This window comes from Hesperophylax consimilis, chromosome 18, assembly GCF_061612785.1.
Source record: "Hesperophylax consimilis isolate HC1 chromosome 18, BYU_Hcon_1.0, whole genome shotgun sequence".
Lineage (NCBI taxonomy): Eukaryota > Metazoa > Arthropoda > Insecta > Trichoptera > Limnephilidae > Hesperophylax > Hesperophylax consimilis.
In genome coordinates this window covers 5,660,982-5,684,273 of record NC_142853.1, presented here as the reverse complement: position 1 = coordinate 5,684,273, position 23,292 = coordinate 5,660,982, and the positions used below count along the sequence as shown (strand labels likewise).

At 35.4% G+C, this 23,292-nt stretch overlaps 1 protein-coding gene across 4 annotated transcripts in view; it reads right to left on the bottom strand.

Moving 5' to 3' along the window:
• Positions 1 to 6,492: 6,492 nt before the first annotated feature.
• The window catches only part of LOC149415283 (uncharacterized), a 505,487-nt gene continuing 488,687 nt past the window's right edge, over positions 6,493 to 23,292 (bottom strand). For all 4 annotated transcript variants that reach the window (XM_089642254.1, XM_089642256.1, XM_089642255.1 and 1 more), the window contains one exon: positions 6,493 to 9,866. In XM_089642254.1, the coding sequence (XP_089498380.1) occupies positions 8,733 to 9,866 (1,134 nt within the window). In that variant the 3' untranslated portion in view covers positions 6,493 to 8,732. The remainder of the gene's footprint in view (positions 9,867 to 23,292) is intronic.

Here is a 23,292-nt window from a genome sequence, read left to right as displayed (position 1 = left end):
GTTTAACCGCCCGTCAAACTAGTGACCTAACTCTCATATTAAATCTTCGATTAAATCATAGATTGCGTAGAATAAAATAGTAAATCATAGAACACTTATACGTTTTCCTTCACCTTACAACATACCCTAAATCTGGGATTCCATAGCCCCACCGGCTCCGGGAATCTTCACCTGACCTTCCCCGGTATCCGGAGGGCAGAAGTCGGCAGGGTAAAGTGCCAACAGAACATTGAATTTAAATTAAATTTTGTTGTAAATTACATGAACCTAAAAAGTCCAGGATTTTGTATAAATGGCATTAAAGCCTTAACGTGAGGTGAAATTGCCCGGCAGCCAACTTGTATGACAAACTTTTGAAATGATTTATATGCAATGTGGTATTCTTGTAACTATTTTATTTCTTATTTGTAATAAAATTATAACACCTTAAAATTATATTAAGGTATTTGATAAGACAGTGAATAGGATGTTATTAAAAAAATTATGTAAATTTTGGCAAATTTCATAAGCCTCCCCCCTCACTCCGCTGCTTTAAAATTTATTCAAATAGAGTTCCGTCCGGGGTTATTAGGTCCATGCTAAATTAATTAATATTAGTAAATTACTAATATGACTTCTGCGCTTCTGATACCAATATAGTATGTAAGATTATTTGTATAAAAAAAGTATTTGCCAATAAAAATAAATTGTTTTTTATCATTACTGTGACAACTTTGCCTTCAAGCTCCTGTGTTCCTGTTAGATTGATTAAAGTATGAATGTATTCTAAGAAGAAATAAGATTTGGTATTTTATTTCTTATTTTTTATTTGATCGGTAAGTAGTGATTTATTTTTGACAGCCAGAAATCTCGTTTCTCAAACTAACTTGTTATTTTTTTTAATAATGTTGGTAGGTAGGTACTGAATCCAAGATTTAAAAAGCATTATATTTTCAGCTAACAGTATTGAAAGTTTTGCCCAAAAATATGCTAGACTTTACTGTACTCCTTTGAAACTAAAATAATTATTTCTCGAACTTAAAACAGTTCTAACCCTTTGACTGAAGTTTGAATACTTGGAAATAAAATATAGTTGTTTTCAGTAGATTCAAGATGAAAATTAAGTGTGACAAATTATATAAAATTATAACTGGAGCTTTAGGGAAGAAAAATCACTTGATTGTGTGGTTGTTCTCTTGGGGTGTTTGTTGTGACGCAACTATTAATCTTCCTTTAACATTGTCATTGCATTTTTCCCATCCTATTTTTACCTACAAGTAGCTATCATTGTCTGACTATACCCACGTGTGTGTGACATTTTACAACAGTAAAAGTGACTGTCAAACCAGTTTATTAATATCAATTAAGGGTAGAAGGCCTGTGCAGTGAACATATTCGGTTCCCTCAGTGTCTTTCGTATCCAACCTGGATGTTATGGAAGCTTTTGCGTGAAATCATACCATCATCATCTTTGAAGAACATCAAATGGGTAAGTCGGATTCCTTCCTTACTCCATGTTCCACCATCTCCAACCATAGTTGTATCAACTTCAAAGTTCACAATTAATATTTTACAGACTACTCTTGATTCGCCTATTGCGATCACATGGGGTATACCCGACTTCTACTTCCACTCGCTTGGGAATCATTATATCCCAACCAACTAAGCGTCCCTCACCATATTATCTCATCATATTTTTTAAAAGATTATGGAAATAATATTAGAGTAGTACATGTAATTCATAAAACGTTTATATATAAATAGTGTTGGTGAGTAGGTTCCTATGTATACAGGTTGTCCGGGGGTAAAGTGCGCTAACTATTCTTCGAAATTTGTATTTTCCCGTAAAAATATTTTTCCCTAGAAGAATATTTTTTTCCCATATTTGAATTGAAATTTTGAAAAAAAAACTTAAACGTATATTTAATTGCATGTAGAATCATACCCCGAAGTTAGAGCACTTTACTCCTAAACACCCTGTACATTGCCAATGTAATATTTACACTTTATCACTTGTATCAACCAACCAGCCTAATAAAATGATTGTTTTTTTAACAGTGGCTTAAACTTTTGGTGACTTAACAGGGGTGCCCACCAACAACATCGTTTTGGGAGGAATGTTTTCATACGTGCGTCGGTCGGTCACTCCTGGACACACCGACACCCTTTTTCCTATTCGTACCTTTTTCCTGTCTGAACTTCCTCTCCTTCCTTAAAAAACCCTCCACACAGAATCACAAAAGATGGCGGAAATTATTTGTATATCTCATATGTAAAAAAATATATTTTGATACCAATTTGATTGTTTTAATAATAATAATAGTGATATTATTCATTACAACAGAATTATAAAACAGATTTATTGCAGGTAGAGATATTCCTGTACCTTGGTTGTTATAGGGTTAAAGTTCTAAGCTTGAGCATTTCTTCCGCAAGGATGTTTCTCGCAAAGCATATTAAAAATGCTCGAGATATATTTCCTAAGAGTTTTATAACAAATTGCAGCTTTGTGGCCGTCTGGCGGTTCTCTTTGATCCCTCATCCCTCAAAATGTATGTGGGGTTCGTTCCGCAGCCCTCGTGGAATAAACCCGAGCTGACCAGCGGAGAGGGTCCTTAATCGAAACCATTTCTCAAATTAGTTTAGCCGAGTACGGCACTAGAGATCAAGATCAAACGGTAATCTTCGGTGGGACGAAGAAGGTATTGGATTTTTTAAAGATATATTCAATAAAACTCAATTGAGCGTGAATATAACGTCGGATCGGGGATTTTTTACCAAATTTAATTTGTAATCTCGAGTTAAGTCGGAAGGAAACAATACCTATTCACATTGATAGGGTCTTTCCCGAAGGGAAGTTTTTTAATCAGTTGAACAGATTACACATTTCAAAGATTCTGAAAATATATATTTTTCGATGCTTTCAAATATTGTCTTAAACTTATATGTACAGTTGCGTAAAATGAAAAGAAAAACGTTTTTTTCAAATGAGCTTCAATAACAAAAGGGGATCTTTCTAATAAGAGATGTTATTATTTCAACTTATTACTTACTTAGCTGACGTGTACCCGGCGTTGTTTGGGGTTATTAATGGTTCGGAGTACAGTTCTGAGGTTGTAAATTCTAATGGCGCGAATACATTCGCAGGCCGAAACCGCGAGCCGAGCGTTTCCGAATTGTGGGAAAGAAGCGAAGCAACAGCAAATGGTGCGGAATACCAAGTATTTATTTCACTGGATCGTACCATGTCTCTCCGACTTCTTGTAGCATTCACGTCCACGTCATACATTATCCTTTCCACTTTTCTTAGTTCATCACGTAACGCCTCGTTTTACCACAAATAATTATAGATTCATGTCTTCCTCGGCGTCCCCGACTTTTTTCTCCCATTCACTTCATATAGTATCATGATATCCACATTGTTACTGTTAAAAAAACTACACCATACAAATATATATATTCAATTCCACTGCCCTATTTCATTCCAGTGTAGAGACACAGAGTCTTCCTCGGGCGTCCCCGACTTCTTCTACAATTCAAACAATTATCTAAATTCCACTCTCCTGGCACTGATAAAAAAAAAAAAATTGAGAGTAGACGGTCCAGTAGTTTTTGAATCCATAAGGCACACCCGTAAGGATATAGGGCACACCCGTACGGACATGGAGCACACCCGGACGGACATAGGGCACACCCGTACGGACAATTAGCACACCCGTATGGACATAGGGCACACCCGCAAGGACATTGCCTTTTATTGGGTGCATGGGTTCGCTGCTTTGATGCGCCACAGAATAGCCGGGACGAGTCAGCGCTACCAGAGATCGGACAACACTCTTGTCCAGGCCGTTGCCCAGTGGCAGGGAGCGCCTCTACACCAGAGATGGAGAATTTCACTCAAGCCACCATAAAGTCATAATGTGCTCATCAATGTATTGATTTTTTATTTATTTTTTATTTCTTTATTCATTTTATTTTTAGGTATTAACTTAAATGTAAACTTTTATGGCAGGCAGAGCATTGCACACACCGCTCTGTCCAGCTGAAATAAACATTATAATAATTATTATTATTTATATAGATTTCTTTCTTCTCACTTTAAGTCGTTACGATTATTACAAATATTAATTAAGACAAGTGCCAATTCAGTTAATTAATCCGAAATGATGTAATTAAGGGATCTTGATGGGTACATTTCTCAATCCGAGATCCTTTCTTCTTCTGTACTTTCACCCTTTCTTTGTATTCCAGAGGAGTGTTTTGTCCACTGGATATAAATAAGGCCATTCTCTGAAGTTCTCACGGGTTCTTTGAAGGGGAATAAGAGGGGTTAGAAATATAGGACAATCTTTGAACACGGTCATTGGCTCAGAGTAAATTTGAATATTCAAATGAATGTTTTGTTTACGACGATTAGGTGAAATCCTCCAGGTAATTAAAAGGCGCCTCGTTGGCATCGTTAGGACATTAAAAATAATTCATCTCATAAAGGGCAATATTGTCATCCTTAGTCCCTCGGCTCTTTAAAAATATATACCTTCGGTTTCAACATTTCAGCTATCAATAATTATTTATGTGGTACTAGGATTTAAGAGTTCCACGTACATAATAAATGAATTATTATTATTAACCTACTCGTACCCTACATAAATTATTACAGTCGGTAAAGCTTCAGTTTTTTTATTCAACTCTCTTCTCTCTTTCCCCTGCATCACGAATCATGATATAATTTCGTAGGACCTACTTGTATCATTGGTTTTTCTTGGGTATGAAATATTCTTTATTAATGTTTAACCTTAGCATTGTGCCACTTAATAAGTAGGTACAAGAATAATAATGATTTACAAATAAAATACCAAACAATGCTCCATATAATTATGTGCAAACAGATACACTTAACTGACAAACCACTTCAGATAACCACTGTTTTATTACATACAATTTTTTCAATTTTATAATTTATAAAATAACAAAAATTAAACACATTCAATTTTCTTGAACACGCCGGGATTTTAACCGGCGACCTTCGATTTGCTATCGATTATGTTCATTTATATATCTGTGTAAGGTTTATGATTTTTCGTAAAGCAGTAGCTCGATGCATTTGAATACAGTGTATGAATTAATTTACATTTTTAGTATTTTTTATCTCTTCACATCTGTAAACGGTAATTACCGGCTAGCCCTTAACTAACCTAACCATTTACAGATGTGTGAAAAAGTGAAGAATACTTAAAAGTATCCATATAAAACGTTCTCGGGTTATTATTAAATAGATTATTACACTTTAAAATATTAAACCATTGTTGGCTTCGCCAATATTATTTATTGATCGATAAAACCGTTAAAGGAACTACTAATATGGTGTACTTTTCTAACTTGGATGATGGTCTGAAAACAACACAAAGGTACCAACTGCCCGAAGCGGATGGCACTAATGCGTTCCCAATTCTGGTGTTTTGTGGGGCGGAAGGTATTGAGAGGGGAAGGAGATAGGTACGGGGAAAATTGTAAAGTAATTGGCTAATCAGATCTGGTCACTAAACATGGCTAAAGCCATTTCTAGCAACATTTCGATTCTGAATGGCGGTCTTTCACCAGGCGATACTAAAAGTATCTACCACCCTGGACAAGTTGGTGTCCGTTACTAGTTCATTAGGTGGCTGTATGTACAGGGTTTTCCAATAAGAGGTGTTATTTTGATATTCAATCGTAAAAGATCAATGGTTTTGTTGCTTGTGTGGCACGTAGCGCCGTCTTGTTAAAAGTAAACGTTATCCAGATCAATACCATTCAATTTCAGCCATAAAAAATCATTAATCATCTCTCGATAGCGCAATCCATTCACCGTAACTGTTGCTCCAGCCTCATTTTCGAAAAATTAAGGTCCAATGACTCTGCCAAACCATAAACCGCACCAAACAGTCACACATTGAGGATAGAGAGGCTTCTCAACAATAACTCTTGGGTTTTCCGAGCCCCAGATGCGATAATTTTGCCTGTTGACGAAGCCACCGAGGTGGAAATGGGCCTCATCACTCAAGATGATTTGCATTTGATTCACTCAAGTGAATTTTAATAATTTCAATGCGTTGTTGAAGCGTGTATCGTTCCATTTTTATTAATGGCGTATTTTCTTCTTGTCAAATGTCAAAAAAACAGCTTCAAAAGTAACATCTACCGAAATAGCGGGCTATTCAAAATAACACCTCTTATTGGAAAATCCTGTACGTGGGTGTGTGTTTCTGAGTGTGTGTGTGTGTGTGTGTGAGGGTGTGTGTGTGTGTGTCAATGTGTGCGAGTGTGTGTGTGAGTGTGTGTGAAGGGTTTAGTCTTTCTCTTCCGTACTTCTCAATAAACATCGTCGAGTTTAATAAATTGTTAGGAAATGGAAATGAACATTGAAATGAAAAAGAAGTAATAATTTACCACTGATATATTGTAATTTATTCGTTACATTATTTGCAGTATTATCTTCCACGTAGCATTAAACTATATGTACAGTCACCCAACTTTAGATACAATACACTTAAACTATCATTAAATTATTAATTTTTAAGTCAAAAATATTAAATACATCCATCTCTGAAACATACAGAATGCAAATGAAAAAAGAATACAATTAAGCATTCAATTTGGAAATTTTAATAATCTTACTGTCTACTATTAAATTTGTAAGTAATTATTTTCAACACTCACGAAACCAGAAAAAACTTGATTTAATAAAGGTAAAATGATTAAAAAAACAATATTGTTGAAATAAATAATAAAAAAAAATACAAAAAATTTTCAAGATCATTATTAACTAAAAAAAATTATAAATACGAGTGAATACCTTCGTAACGCAGAAAAAATAGTTATGGAAGCAAATAATTGATTTGTTAAAAAATACTGTACATTCATTAATTAATGTATGAAAAATAGAGATATATTATGAAGCGAGCGTTCACACAATATTTTAGGTACAGATTTAATATATTTTTACTACGACTATACATACATTTATCAAAAAAGAAACGCATGCGTTTAATCATGCTTTTCCTAAAGGATTGACAGATAATCTACCAAAAAAGATTGATTGAATCGTATGATTAATAACGTTTAAAATGCTGGAAATTCTAAACAAATAGTTCAACAAATAATAATTTATAATCAATGATCATTTATTTGTTTTTATTTAAAGAATACATAATTTTTCAATGTCACTATCCTAAAAGAAAAAAAAATATATTAAATAATACGTAACAGGTTTAGCTATTAGACTAGTATTCTTTATACAAAACATTTACACGTGAAAATTAAAAGAAAACGTTGTAATTATGTGAAAAAAATATTTACATTAGGTCGAAAAATTAATATTTTTTAGCTTATTAATTTCTCTTGTGGTTTGATAGGGTTGTAATATAACCCATACAAACAGAAATTGTTGTTAAGCTGTTGAAATTCTAATAATATATTATTCAAGTTGTTCAAATAAAAAGAAAAAACAAAAAAATTTCTCTATTTCAAAAACCGTCAATTCTTTTCAACCATTAACACACTTGCAATTTTAAGAAATTAATGTTTAAATAACAACAGCACAAGTTGAATATGCACAGCAATGCATTTTAAAAGTTTAACAATATTAATTGTCGGGAGGCTTTTATTAAATTTGGAATGAAATGTACATATGTAGAACATCATTTTAAAACTAGTGCAGAGTTGTGTAGAGAAAACAGAAAAATAATCGCATGCTTTGTTATATTCTTTAAATGCATTAACAAATTTATTAAAAATGCAATATATTTTATTGAAATTTCACAAAAGCAAGTAAGCTTCCATAAATACAAATTTTCTCATTTATATCCTTAGCTTATTCTTTCAAATATTACAAAACTAATCAATACAAAGATTTGAAAATATTTTTACACAGCGACACGGGGTCCGACTCCTCCGATTTGATCTTAAAATATGGTAATATCACCTGTTACAAGTTCAAATTATTTTTCGCAACTTGTTGCAAACAAAAACATCACTTCACTTTAAAATTGTATTATTACTTAAATTATTTCGGGTCACTCAAAACCTTCAAATAATGTGAATGTATACGACTTGAGATAGGTAAATCATTTTACAAGCAGGGACGGTAATTTTTTCCTGTTTCCCGTTTATAAAATCTCGTTTATCCCACAAACTTATTTGTATTTATTTCTAGTCAAATTTGATCGTTCATTTTCAATTAGGTTGAAACACATTTTTTATATATTTTTTGGCTTGAATTGTTTCCATCTTTATAAAAGATGACCATCTTTCACTATGACGAAACATTGTACCTAATGCTTTAGTTCAAGTTATTCGTAAACAGTGTTTGAGTTACAAGCTTAATATTAAATAAAAACATTTATTTAAATAAACGAGCAGAATCGTTTTGTTTGGTCGTATATTTAAACTTCAATGTCAATTATACCACTTGTATAGACGAATGTTTCAGTCATTAAGGATAGTTCATTTTGGCTAAACAGAACGTGTTTTTGTTGGTTTTATCACTTTTTTTATAAAATAATGTTTATCTTTCTGAAGTTGGCTAACAACATATTAACTGCTTCACACGCGTGGCACGCGAACATTGTTTGTCCTTCCATTAGACCAAATGACAAAGTACCCACGCACGACGAATTGATGAAGAATACAAATGAACTTAAGAGCGTTTAGGAACTTTACACTGCCACATCATCCCTGTCGTCAAATAGCATCAGTGAACCATAGCTATGGCGTCAAACCTGAACCTCGGGGCGGCGCTCCTGGCGGGAGGGGTGCACCGGGCTCGTGGAGGCCGAGCACACTCCCCGGGACTTGTTGGGCATGTCCGACACCATGGTCAGGATGGGCTGGAACCCTTGCACCGGCAGGAAGTCCTCCACCAGCTTCCGACTCCGGATGCTCGTGTCTCCCACGTACACGTTCGTGCCGGGGAAAGTCCCCTGGCGCTTGCATCGGAAGGCCAAGAACACCAGAACTGCGACAAACAGCACGATAGCCGTGATGCATCCTAATATGAGCTCCATGTTTTGTCTGCTGCCGGCAATGTGTTCTCCTCTCATAGAGCTGACGATCACAGAATACAGATGATCCACCGTATCTTGGTCTTCCGCAGACCTCTTCCCTGAATCAGGAATAATTTTAACGTCCTCCATGCTTTCTGTAGAAACCTTCAGAGCTCTTCCAGTATCGAGGGTCATCATTTCAGATTTCTCGTTTTCGATGCCTGGCCTTCGAGATACGAGTTCAACTTGAATGTGGTAAATAGTGTCCGGCCACAGAGATAAAGTAACACAGGTAGAATCGGTGAAGAGGTTTCCTTTGAGTCCACCGCCATCGACCTCCCACGTGACTAGGTATACGCCCTTGTTGGTTCTTGGTTCCCAAGCAATTTCTCCAATCACAAGTACCTTCTGGTGAATCAAGGAAACTTCCTTTAGAGTCCACAACTGGTCGGCAGGATCTGTGATGAAGGTTTCGGGAGTAGTAGCCTTAATTTCAGTGTTGATCTTCTTCTTTTTCTTGAGAGAGAAGTCTTGTTTGTTGTAACTTTCGTCGGGGCTGTAGATGGTGACAAGACCTTGCGGATCAACCACGAGAACCCGGAGGAGAGCGCCACCACTGTTAGCGGGAACTCGGGTAGCCAGGTCGATGGTTTGGATGATTTGCCTCCAGGGGCCGTTGGCGGAGCGGCGCATGACAACGTAAACGAGGGGAGTGCGGGGTTGGGTGGCCGGTGGTGGCCAGCGAGCGAGGGCACCGGATACCCGAACCACCCCTTCCCCCTTGGTGTGGATGACAGGCTGGGACTGCTGTGCTCGGGTAGAAGCCTCCGCGTGGAATCGGCAGGCTTCTTGGCATCCAGGAAACTGTAAACAAGGAAATATAAAATATTAATATTTTGTAAAAAATACATACCTAAATTCAACCCGTTACAATGTATCAGGAACAAGATGTAAAAAGCGAGTAACTATCTGATAACGGGAACAAAAACCTTTAATTTTACATGAATTCCAAGAAGCGCAGTGATTTCATTCTTTCCGACAGTTGCTGTTTACGATCTCAGACGCGTTTAACACCACCCATTCAATTTAACGCGCGAATCGGGTGAAGAGCAATAAAACGGCGCTAAACAGAGGCGATAAAAGAGAGGAATCGGCTGCATACCAAGAAGAATCTGCAGCAGCATGACCGGACGATCTCCACTAGAATTGGAAATCAATATCACTTAATTGTTCGCTGCATGATGTAAACCTGGTAATAACCAAGCTGTAATACAACAGAAAACCATTTGGAAACAACACTCAAATTGAGATATTATTCCATAGAATTCTCTTTTATATTCCGTGATGTTAAAAACAGAAAAGAAAATCACCAATCACTTTTTATTCGTTACAAAATGTGAATACTTCACTGTTTAAGAGCTGCATTCAAAGCAGAGAAATCTAAGCTTTTACATTTCGAGAACCGTAGTTAATGTCTTCCTTATGAAAATATGAATAGGGCAACATAGAAAGTATCAGCAAAACACGTAAATGAAGCGTCCTACCGTTTTGAAAAGGTACAATTACGAGGCAAGAACTAAAGTATTAACCACAAGCACAATATATATACGTTCACCATTACACTAATTGCATTTAACCGCAACAATTTTCGGGCGATAAAGACGCAAAGGGACAAAATAATAATAACATCTCGCGCAATTTCATCGATATAATTGCCTTAATTATTCATAAACGCGCAGCGCAACTTACTTTCCTTTCGTCTTTCGGAATAATAATTTATCGTTAGCATGCAACGCTATGGTCGCGGGTTCGCCAGGCCCGGGGGCTAAATACCTTTTTTGATAATAATTACGGCTTCCAAGAGTACCTACCCTCTCAATGAAGCTGATCCCGCATGATGTTAAAATAATATTTTTTATTTTAAAATATAAAAAGCAAAAATAATTTTTTTTTAGAGATTTTGTAATTCCAACACAACTTTTTGATTTTGTAATTAAAATTCAATGTCTAATGTAATTTTTCTGCAGTGTTCATAGTTTGAGACGAAACACAACGTGGTAATGCAAATTCATCTGTTTTTGGTTTGAAAATTTGATGGCTAAGGACGGGTTGTTTCGGAGAATTTGAACAATTCATCAAATTTCAACGTTCATTTTCGGGTTCTGTGAAAGACTTATTCAAGTTCTGTTTTTATATCATTGTAGGCTAGTTGCTTGACAAAACTGAAATAAAAAAAATAACTTGAAAAAATCTTTCACAGAACTTGAAAATGAACGTTGAAATTTGATGAATTGTTGAGATTCTCCGAAACAACCCGTCCTTAGAAATATTTGAAAGTATCAGGCCTATACAAACTGCTTTAAATTTCAAAATGTCCTACTTATTAACCCATTTTCAGTTAAAATGTGGCAAATTTAGTTAGTTAAAAAATTATCGTAAAACATTTGAATCATAATTTAAGCCTGAACTTCGCAAAATAAAGTAAAAAGCACTGATGTTTTTTTCTGGCATAAAACAAAACTGGCGGCAGGTGTTAGCGGGAATTTAATCCTTATCGCCATCTACATAAGGAGTGTTATTGTTAACTAACCGATTCCAAATGTTACATGACGTTGTGCATCGCCATAAACAACGTTTAAATTAAATTGGCACAGTGTGAACATTATTGTCGTCGCGTATTCGCGTATTTTTAGGCGGAGTGTAGCGATAACGTCATATGTTTTCAAATCAGTTTATATTTTATATGGCGTGGGTTTCGATGAGGTTAGAATCACGTATATATGTGATTGGTTGATACTAAAAGATAATTAAAAAAATAAAATATGTATAAAGATTGTATTAAAAACCACAAATAAATAAATAATAATCATCCGGTCAATCAAAACGTTTAGATGTTTTGGTGATTAAATATTTTTTGAAGAACGTTACATTATTTTGTTTTCAAAAATGATGAGATTCATTTTATACAAAAAGGTGCCGATTTGAGGATTATCAGTTGTCATTATAATTACTGCCATAGCTAGTGACGTGGGTTCTGTTAACAGTATACAAATAAAAAATACGTACATAATATACAATATTCGCAGTCGGCGTTCTATAATATAGTTAGAAACATTTTTAAATAAATGTATTAATTTTTCAAATTTTATTATTTCATGAAATGATTTATTTTGTCGTTGTCAAAGCCCTGAAACGAATGCTTCCACATAGGATATATAATATAAGTTTGCGTTTTAAAAGTTAGCAAGTCACCACTGGTTACTGGAAGCACAAAAGTCTCGAATACCTTATAGATTAGTTTCAGTTCCTTTTATGTCTCAGACTCCTTGAGAATTTCATTCTGTCGCGGAAGTATGCAAGTATGGAGCAGTGAGATTACGCTTGAGAACTGTTAGACTCGTGGCTTTGCAAAAGGAGAAATCGTTTCTATTAATAGTGGAGGATGGGTTTAGGTATTTGATTTTGAAAGTTATTCGTTTTTGAAAAATTTGAGGAATCTCAAATTTGTAACTCAAAGGGAATTTTCTAGAACGATTTGATCTATTATGATATTATATAGGAGAAATGGGATATTGGAGAGAACCCTAGAGATTATGTTGTTACAAAAAGTTGACTCAAGAAAATACAATTTTTTTTTTTTTTATCACTAGTCATAATACCCTTTGTTCGAAATTTCGACACATTTCAGTTTGTATAGAACGCTAGACAAAATCTGTCTTATTTTTCAACAGTTAAATTGCTTTTAAAAGATTTAAAGCTCATGATGAAAAAGATGCTGCGAGCTGAAAATGTATGTGTTAACCTGTGTTCATCTGTATTTTAAAAATCAAATTTACAGTTAATTAAGAAAAGTTGTAAGAATTTCAAATCCCCATAGCTTATACTCAAAGAAAGACAAAGTAATTTTCCACTGTAAATAGTTATATAGATGATAAACCGAAACTTTATATGTAATAAAATGCCAACAGGCACAGCCGTGCTTGAGAAAGAAACTCAATAACGTTTCCCCACAAATTTACTAATTCCCAAAAGATTGGGTTTTGGTGCTTTTGTGATAAAAGAGAAAATTAATAAAATAAAGTCACTATTTCGTTATCCTCCCGGTAGCGGGTTTCGATACGCTCGGGGCGCAGGAGCGTGCAGAGGTTCAGTAATGACTACCCACGCTCTACACTCTGCTCGGAGCGCGCTGCCGGGGTTGTGCGGCGAGATACGGGAATACCTCCCACTGGACTTGGGCTCCTGGTGGCTCTCGTCCCAAAAATGTACCCGCAATTTGCTCGCGCAGGGGCGAGAAGAATACATCAGATAACGGGGATACATGAATAATTCGGAACAAATACTTAATTATTTCGTATCTTGATCGACCGATTTTAAACACACTCTTAATGCAGTTTAATAAATTTGTAAAGAAAATCTTGTTTGGAAAATAGACCCACCATTCAGCATCAAAACTTTGGTTGAAATGGCATCACACTATACCCAGCGAGACATCGTACGTAACGTCATCGTTCTAGCATCTTCTGACATTTTTTTTCAAACAAGACGCGTGAGAAGGAAAAGGACGAACGTCGGTGACGTTCGAACGAGCTCTGGTTAGGTCTAGTTTAGTTGTATTTTGTGACAAGCTTAATACTTCCCAGCCTTCCTATTCAAATTCAATAAAATATTTATTGCACAAAAATACGGAGTACAGAGGTTATAGCTTATAGGTTACATCCAATTTCTTCCAGCTAACCCAACAAATACACATTATATTACATAACCCAACAATTACATGTTAACAAATAAATGTAAATAAAAAATAAAAAAACAGAAGTATTTAATTTATGTAAGGTATTCATTTAAGATGTAGTGACATTTGTTTAAAAGAAATGTTTTTAGTGATGATTTAAATTTAAGTATGTCGGTTATTTGTTTGATGCTACGTGGAAGGTTATTATATACTTTAATGACCATTTAGTGTGGTCCTTTTTGAAATAAAGTTTTGTTTGCTTTTGGGATTAATAAGTTTTCTGTGAACCTTGTAGCGTGTTTATGTGTTAAGTTTTTTTGTGGGAACTTTTCTGGAGATGATCGAACTAACAGGCATAACTCCATTATATATATATGTCCGTCACTGTCAGAAGTTGGTCTAATTCTAATCTAATTCCTCATCTTTTTCCCCCCAACTCTGATTTCAGCCTTACAAAATACAACTATAGAGATGCATTTAAAAACATGACAGCAAGATATAATAGATACTGAGTCTATTCAAAAATACATAAAAACTAAAACTCTGAACCTGAGTTAACCATTTCGTAGCAACGGAGGAAATCTTAATCATATCGGACTAAATCGGATAACACGATTACGCTGTGTAATCTCTCGTCTCGGCAGTGTAACGTGTAACTAGGCCACCTTAACTCATATTCGCACTTTAACAAAATAATCGGGTTCGTTAAGAAGTCTTGTTTCAGACAGGCGAGATGCCCGGGATGTGGCACGGTACCCCGGGATACACCGGGATACCCCGAGAATCCCGGCATTTCAGGACCCAGGTGAGGCAGGCGAAGTAAGCCGGGCACACTTAACGAGAAAACTTTTGCTATTATTCCCCGACAAGGTGTGTTTGAATAAGGGTATCCCGCTGACACACTTTTTTTCAACCGCATCTTGTCCCGCCAAAGTTACACGAATGGATTATGCATTACGAAACTTTGATTAAAGAGAACTGGAAACTTTGTCCGTAGGTAATGCTCTTTTACAATATAAAATGAAACTGTCCAAGAATGGAGAGATTTTTCTAGCGAAATGAAACAATACAATTTAACAGGCAATAAAGATACTTATAATCGCGGTGTAAATATCGCGCGGCGCGTAAAGTTGGAATAATGAAAACCTTGACTTGTTACCACGGAATAGGTACGAGTCGTAGGCCAATAGCTCACGGGTGAACATGTCAGCGTCTTAATATCATTATACGATTTTAACCTTTTTGCTTTGAGAAATGTATACAAGACAAAATCAGAATTGCTTGACGTTGTTCAACTTTAGATTCCACTTAACTGCTCTGCCTTTCAAGCCTTAAACCGGGTTAGAGCCGGCTTAACTATACCAACACTATCCCCAATTAGAGTATGTTGTGATGCTGAATGGAGTGTGGGGAAGGGAAGGAAGATGCAGAGGAAGAAGGTTGGCAAGTACCTCGCTATTCAGATCTGGTCACTAAACATGACTAAATACACTTAAAGCGATGGTGGACTTTAATTTGGATATTGAGAGTATCTAGTTTCTACTTTAATTTAACATGATTGACAAATTTTCAATATACAATTTTGTGGAATGCTTTATAAATTCCTAACGTAAACTAATTTTTGTGGACAGGGATAGAGTTCTCGTTAAAATGGAAATAAAAAATTGTGCAAAGAAAAAAATGTTTAAACTAAGGAAGGATAAGTACACAGAAACATGAATAACAATTTTTAAATATTAAATTCTTAAATAATAAAATGAGAGTTTTGTAGATATTATTTTTTTATAAGATTATTACAAAATAGTTTTTTCTTGAATACTGCGTAATTTATCTCTGTGATGAGGATGATCATTGAATATTTTTATATACAACATTATGTTGGGCTACTAACTGCTGTGCATAACTGTGGTACCGTTAGTCCTCCAAATGGTGTTATTTCTAACACTAGTTTTTTTTATTTATGAATATAATGGTGGATTCTGAACTCTTCTCGAACGTCTCCGACTTCTTCCACAGTCCACTACTATACTATACAATATATACTATGTTACTATTGAAAATCTAAATTATATCACCTTTAATTCGACTCCGTATCTCATTCCAGTGCAGAGATACTGTATTAAGTATTCCTCGGGCGTCCCCGACTTCTTATACCATTCAAACCACTCTCTAAACACTCCTAGCACTAATAAAACAAACTTTGAAATTTTTTGCGATATCGGTAGACTACTTTTCGAGTTTCGCGAGCACAAACATATGCAGGCTGGATATTTATATATTAAGATATTGTAACTGAGATATTTGGAGTATTCAGTAATTTATAATTATATTATTACTTCCCATGCAATTCCCATGGAATGGGTGAATATCGTAAGTAATTTAGAATATTAGCAAAGCCTACCGCCGCTTGCCGCTCTGAGCAGGTTACGGGAGGCTTACGGGGAGACTTTGGCTACACAGGAAACCGGAAAGTGTGTCGGAAAATTAGCGCTAACCTAAACACAGCCACCGTTAACTGCTAACAAGGCTTTCGGAGCTCCCAGCTGAGAACATTGAGGAAATTAATAACCTCGCTGTACGAGATTACTATACATTCGGGGATGAGACACCGATGCAGAAATGTCACCTAGATAACCGTATAAATCAAAGCAGTATACATATTTCCTTTTCCGTATTCAATAAAAGGCAGTACTGCCTTGAAGCATGTACGAGTTTGTTACACCGATTCTCTTTCTAAACTCGTGTTCAATTCAAAGAGCGCTTCTTCCAATCGTGTACGGGTGTATAATTACCATGCGCAATGATTGAGCGCTTTACGGTTGGCATTGCAAACCCTTGGAATTGCAAATTCCTCACGATTGGAGGAGGCGCGCACGAGAATTGAACACGAGTTTAGAAAGAGAATTAGCGTAACAAACCCGTGCGTGTTTCAATACAGTTGCCTCCTATTGAACACGGAAAAGGAAATATGCAAGCAGTATCGTTAAAATTTAGATATTTGATCGATATTTAAATCCTTGTACCTAAACAAACTAATATCATGTCATCAAAAGATTCCCGTTTAAAGCCATTTATAGCAACAGTTCAATTCTGAATGGTGGTTTTACATTAGGGCGATACTGAGAGTACCTTCCACGTGAACTTGGAACGTGCCGCAAATATATTATTTTAAATGAGTAATTTTTAAAATACCATAGAATTTACCTGTGCACACCGGGAACCCGCAACCTCCAGCTTGCTAGTCGAGAACTTTACCCATTGACCACGGAGCCGTCATGATTTTTTGTGTCCGTGTATCCAAGTATATAAGTAAGTTGATTTTTTATTAGTTCCATTGAAATTAATCTCAAATCGGTAAAGATCACACTTCTAATTACTACGTGTTCAGTTGTGTGGGTGTTGCGGAATGCGTTTAAAAAAATAATTAAAGTTCCCTTTGTAATCTGCCTTTATCTTTGCCTTTATCTTTGCCTATAAGAAGTGCGTAGGTACTTATTATGAACGTAAGACGTTAATATTGATAAACTGAACAGTGAACAGTGCCTATAAAAGATGGCAGTTTCCGCCTTTACATTTTCACTTTAATATTACTCCCGACCGTAAAGATATTTCCAGAAATGATAATCCCAAATTAGCAACGTGCCTCGGGTTTTTAAGCGCCTTAAGGTATAATCTTGATATTTTTACGTCTTCTCGCTTTTTCGTCAATTCCGAAACAATGTTCCGTGAAATGGAAACGCCTAATTGAGTAAGCACGTATCCTAGAATCACCAAGTCCCACGAATATTTTTTGGCTTTTTCATGGATAATTATTTTTAATAGGCCACTTTTTCGAGTCCTGCGCTGTAGCTTTTTCAACCATAAAACCTTGGATGCTTTATTTAATTATCTCAGCGGTTCTTTCTATTATTACAGAAACACTCAACGGCCGAGTGACGTTCGAGCATTGTCTCTGTGAACTCAATTTAATTCACCGCAGAAAATTTTTATTCACATAATTAGGTACCAAGGTAAAAGTGAATGTGGGTAAATCTTCCAATATTCATGATAAAAGAACACCGAAAACAAAGCCAATCAAAGCTGGCTTACTTAATGAACACGATAAGATGGCTACTTCTATTCTTAGAATATGTACATATAATGAATTCATAGTATATTTGGGGCACGTTCCAGAGTCGATGACACACTCAGTATCCTCCCAGTGAAAGACCAAAATTCCGTTAGTTCTGATTTTTTTGGTGAGATGTTTATCATGTTGGCCCAATTAATGATCCAAGTTTCCGACCTCAAGTGTCGAACGTAACATCGTTAAAAATCGAAAAACCTCGAAATGTTATACCTTTCTTCGGTTTCTTCTTCAGGATCTTTAGCGATTTTAATCCTAAAGGAATAGTTTTTGATTTTTTTTTTTTATTTATTTATTAAATCTAAAAAATTACAGAATATATAATATATCATTAGTAAGTTTTTTCTAAGCGCCCTTGGGGTGATTTTCTCACGAAAACGGCGCTATATAAATAATCCAATCTTTATTATTATAAGTTGTATAGTTATATGTCAGTTAGAAACAACGAAATTTTTGAAAGAATAATGTTACAATAATACAGCAGTTTCTAATATAAGAAAAAAGTAGATATGAATATAAGAGTTTCATATAGAAATGGCATAATATACTATATTTTAGGTTGTGCATAACCTGCCTCACTAGGCAAACCTGTATTGAGGCAGAATTTTTAGTTAATTATTTCTCCATTTTGTCTATGGTTTGCTTATAAATGTTTAATATGGGTTCCCATACAGCAATCCATTATTTTAGGTAACATTATTGTTTACATATTGAATATACAAATACAGCAAGTTTAAGCACAATACATACTATAATAACTATGATACGATTATAACTATGTCACGTTTTCAAAGTAAACTAAATTTTCTAAAATTTGGGTTCATAACCATCTCTGTAGACCCATTTGTTTCCAAAACACAGCTTTTAAAAATTTACACATTTTTTCGAACTTAGAAATTTTTTGTGATGATTGGTACTGCCCATCCCTTTTTTTGGCAAATCTGTCCCCGCCCTATTCCTTTCATCATCACAGCATACCCCAATTGGGGATGCATTAGTCCCAATGACTCCAATAATTTGCGATGGTAAAAAAAATGTTTGAATATCAGAGAAACAAAAAAAGAGGAAAACTTAAACATTATACAGCTAACACTAAAATTAATTTACTAATATTGTCTTGGCAATCTCAACATATAAAAAATTGTACCTACCCAATAGATAGTTTTTAAGAAAACAAAAAAATGGCCAATTAAAAATAATAACTGCCCATAATCTTTTTACGGTGTTAATTAAGAAGTGATTATAAATTCTAGAATAGTAGAAACATAGTAAAAACTCGTTGCATTTAACACAAAATAGAATTGGAAATTACGCAGATACTTATTCTTTGTTATGTGCCGCGGGTTATTTAGGTGTGCATTCCTTTGAAAAAAGGCATTTTCAAACTCACGAGATTTCAAACAACATTAAAAATAATTTAGTTCGAACATGCGAATGGTAATAACTTCTGCACTAATTGACTTGAAAAATTTGTTTCTTTTACAAATTAGGTAGGTCTACTGCATAAAAGATGTTAAAAATTTACATGGGTTTCTTTTGAAATGCTTTAAAAATGCACTTACTGTAGGTACCTATACCATTTACTCGACTGAACGTGGAAAAGAATGCATTATAATATATTTAATATCGTTATGAACTTTAATTAGGAACAGGAAAATATTTATTATAAATTAATAACACACATATCGTTAAATAATATTAATATGTACATGGAGATTTCTAAAATATGACTAATTTATTATGAACTAGTGGACCCCACACTGCTTCGTTATTGGTAATGTCTAGTGGTTCGCTACGTTTGGTGACTAAGGAGACATTTGACCTCTCTAGCCGGACTCTCTCTCGACCTATCGCCTTGTACCGCAGTGGGAGGCGATAGGTCGAGACACATTGACTCCCCAGATTCTTACCCCTCATACCTTTTCCTTCACCCAACTTTCCCTGCTTTCTTTCCCTGAAAAGACCCTCCACACAGCATGCCTAAGGATGACATAGGCCCCGAGGGATTTTTCCTCAGGGCGTCCTGTGTATAGCAAATGTAAAAATATATATGATGTCATGAGTTATTTCTGTAGGATTATTAAATGTACCACAACATTATGCAAGTAAAATAAAAAAAATAACTTCTAACAGAGTTATAAAATGGCAAAATCAATATAACCATAATTCTTCAAACGCTTTCTTTGACACGTCAATGTAAAATGTACAAGTCCCGAAGCTTGTAGCAAACTAACACGTTGTGAATCGACTTCACGTAAATTCATAATAAAATAAGTGAGAAAGGTGTGGAAAATGTCAGGTTGGTGGAGGGACTCAATACACATCATTCACTTTGATGGATAACCCCCTGAACTGCATCGCACACTCCGCTGACTGGAACTTTCAGACGAAAATGTAATACTGAAAGGCGTGTTTCTAAATCGCTCCATCATACAGGTGTGACGCTTTTGGTTTCAGGATTAAAAACTTGACTGAAAGGATGGAAATTAATACCAGGCCTCTGCGCAAAATGATTTTAATGACAAATTTAAGAATTTTAAACAGAGATTCAGAATAATTTATGCTGAAATAATCATTTAAAACTGAAGAATTAAAACATGTTCTTAATGGTAATTTAATTATAGTCAGTAAAGAGTGCCGACGGGATGTTTTATTTTATCGCGAACAAGCTTTTACTGAAATGTGAGAGACGTTCGCAAGTATCGATAAAAATTCTACCAGGAGAGCATTATAAATGAGGAGGTGTTATATGCGCCTGGACCGAGCTGAGTGGTAAGAGAAACAAAAGGAAACGCTAGAAACTGCTGACGCGTGTGATTTAGGAAGCCAGGGCGCCGTCTGCAAGCCAGGCGATATATCGTACCGTAATATACACGTAGAACCGACCTCAGTCGGTACCTTTACAGCTGATCTATCGTTTACGATAACTATCAAGATGAATTAGTCATTCAACAGTTGAGCTATTAAATCGAAATGGAGATAGTAATTCCTTCATATTGATTCTGACTCAAGATTGCGTCAAAGCGAATGTGGAAAAGGAGAGGCAATTTATAAGAATCCATTTTCGAAAAACCCATTTCCTTCTTGAGTTTATTTTCAAATCTCACTCAAGGGGGACGAAAGGAGAAACGTGTAAAAAATTGCGCAATAAAATCCATTCTCCCCGTGATGGCTCTAGTATATAAACGATTGGAGAAAAATGTCTTCCCCTAGCAGTTAGTAGCTGCTGCACGGATGCAGTAAAGAAAGGGTAACTTTTATTGTGAAAAATAAATAATCTTCCAATGAATCAATCTCAGAGACTTTAACAAGGAAACGGGAGGAAAGTAACTGCACTCCCGCTGATCTTTTAAGCTCCCAACCTCCGTTTATTTGATCCCTCGCAGAATGTGGGAAATGGTGAAATGGGACGAATATTAAATACAAAAGTTACAGCTTTCCATAACGTATTACAACGGTTGCAATAAAGAAAATGCGAACTGAATACATTTCCATGCGGCCGAGGTAATAAAATATCAATTTATTGTTATTTTCGGAATGTTCTAGCCAGAAAAAATATGATAAGTCATTATTTTGTTCGAGTTTCTCTTCGCATTTAGTAAACCAAATAACACATTGGAAGCTCGGCTCAGTCGTCTGCAAGTCTAAGATTCGAATGAGTAGTGTCTTAGGCACGAATGTAAATAATAGATTGAATCCTGTGCTTTATTTTATCCGCTAAATGGCTACCAGCTCATTCGAAAGCTCTGCAAATACCACCATTCATCTGAGCCCGTTATTGTGCAATCTGAACTCAGCTGCACTCGCCAGCAGCACTTGCGCGAACGTCAGGGTGAAACATTTTCCGTGTATTATTCCAGCCCATTTTTCTTAGGAGTTCTCGACTGTAGAAGGTGTTTGCCGCAAAAAGGCACCGCCCACACACGAGGTTGTTTGCTGAATTTAAATCGAAAAGACTAGACTGTTTTTCTAGATTATTCCAAGTCATTTCCCGTCTATCCGATGATACACGACTACCGTTATACGCCCATAATGGAGATTCCAGTGCGAGTGGGTAGGATCGAAAATGTCGAATCGCATGGATTTTGTTTTATTTTATTTCACTAGCTCAACGTAAATAATGTTTGAGATCTTTTAATATCTACATGTTTTTATCTATTTAGGAAAACCAACAGATATTTTAAATATCAAACAATACAAGTAAAATCTAATGACAGATTTCCACATAAACATCAAATTATAACAAGAAACTAAAGGTGTATTTGCAAAAAATCAAAATTTTAAATATTAGATAAATAGTAAAATAAGATATGAGAACAAAAATACACTACACTAACAACAGCAATAATCACTAAATAATACGTACAACTAAACTGAACGAATCCTTATAAAATTGATGGTATGCAACTGATCAGGATTCGTAGCAACTACATGATAACTTGCGTATGTTATTAAAAATGATTTGATGTTAGCTAAGATATATTTTCTAAATGTTCTTGAATTACACGAAAATCAATGTTCTTAAATTACACGAAAATATGTCAATATTATAAAAGTTCTTATTAAATAACTTACGTGCTGTGATTATAAAAGCGTTTTGTTTGTTATTAGTAGAGCATTTATAAAGATGAAACATTGATTTATTTCTAGTTCTCGAGCTTGGGACTGAATCTAGACAAAATGGGCGAACAATCAATAAACCCATTGATAAATTAATGGAGATATATTATAATCTCACTTAATTATTCGCATATAGAACAAGATTCGGTAGGGAGGATAAGTTCGTAATTTTAGACATTGCCGACAAAACATGGGGAGTATTTTATTGTTTTATTTTTTATGTGACACCTCACAAGAGTGCCCCTGTATATACAGTGTAAAAGCAGAGGAGCTATATCGCCACCTGTTTAGGCAGCGTTGCGAGGCGGGTTAAGATAGGGGCAATAGGAACGGATTTGTTAATGCGGGTCTTAAAGAGGCCCGGATTATATCTCGTTCCATATACGAGAAAAATCAGAGTTATATTTATAAAAATGTGTTTCCCACTGTATTAGTGTATTTAGTATACTTAGTATTTTATTTGCACAATGTAGCCATGAGTAAGCAGTTCAAATGGACAAAGATAATATGAGTAGCAAGATGTCACGACTGGCCTTATGGAGGTACCGGCACGAGAAGCGGTAGTATTGGATACCAGGATGACACAGGGCAAAGAGTTAAAGCAAAGGTAAACAAAGCGGCACAGTACTAGTTAAACGAGGTATTAATTATCGAGGGCAGACACGGAGCCCATTGTACGGGAGAATGGAGAAATAACAACATTTCCGTGCACGCGGCTTCTCTGATAAAGATGCTCTCCTGTGAGTATGTAATATCTATTAAAAGCAAACAATTAAAAATTCAGATACCAAGATAATAAAATGATCGCC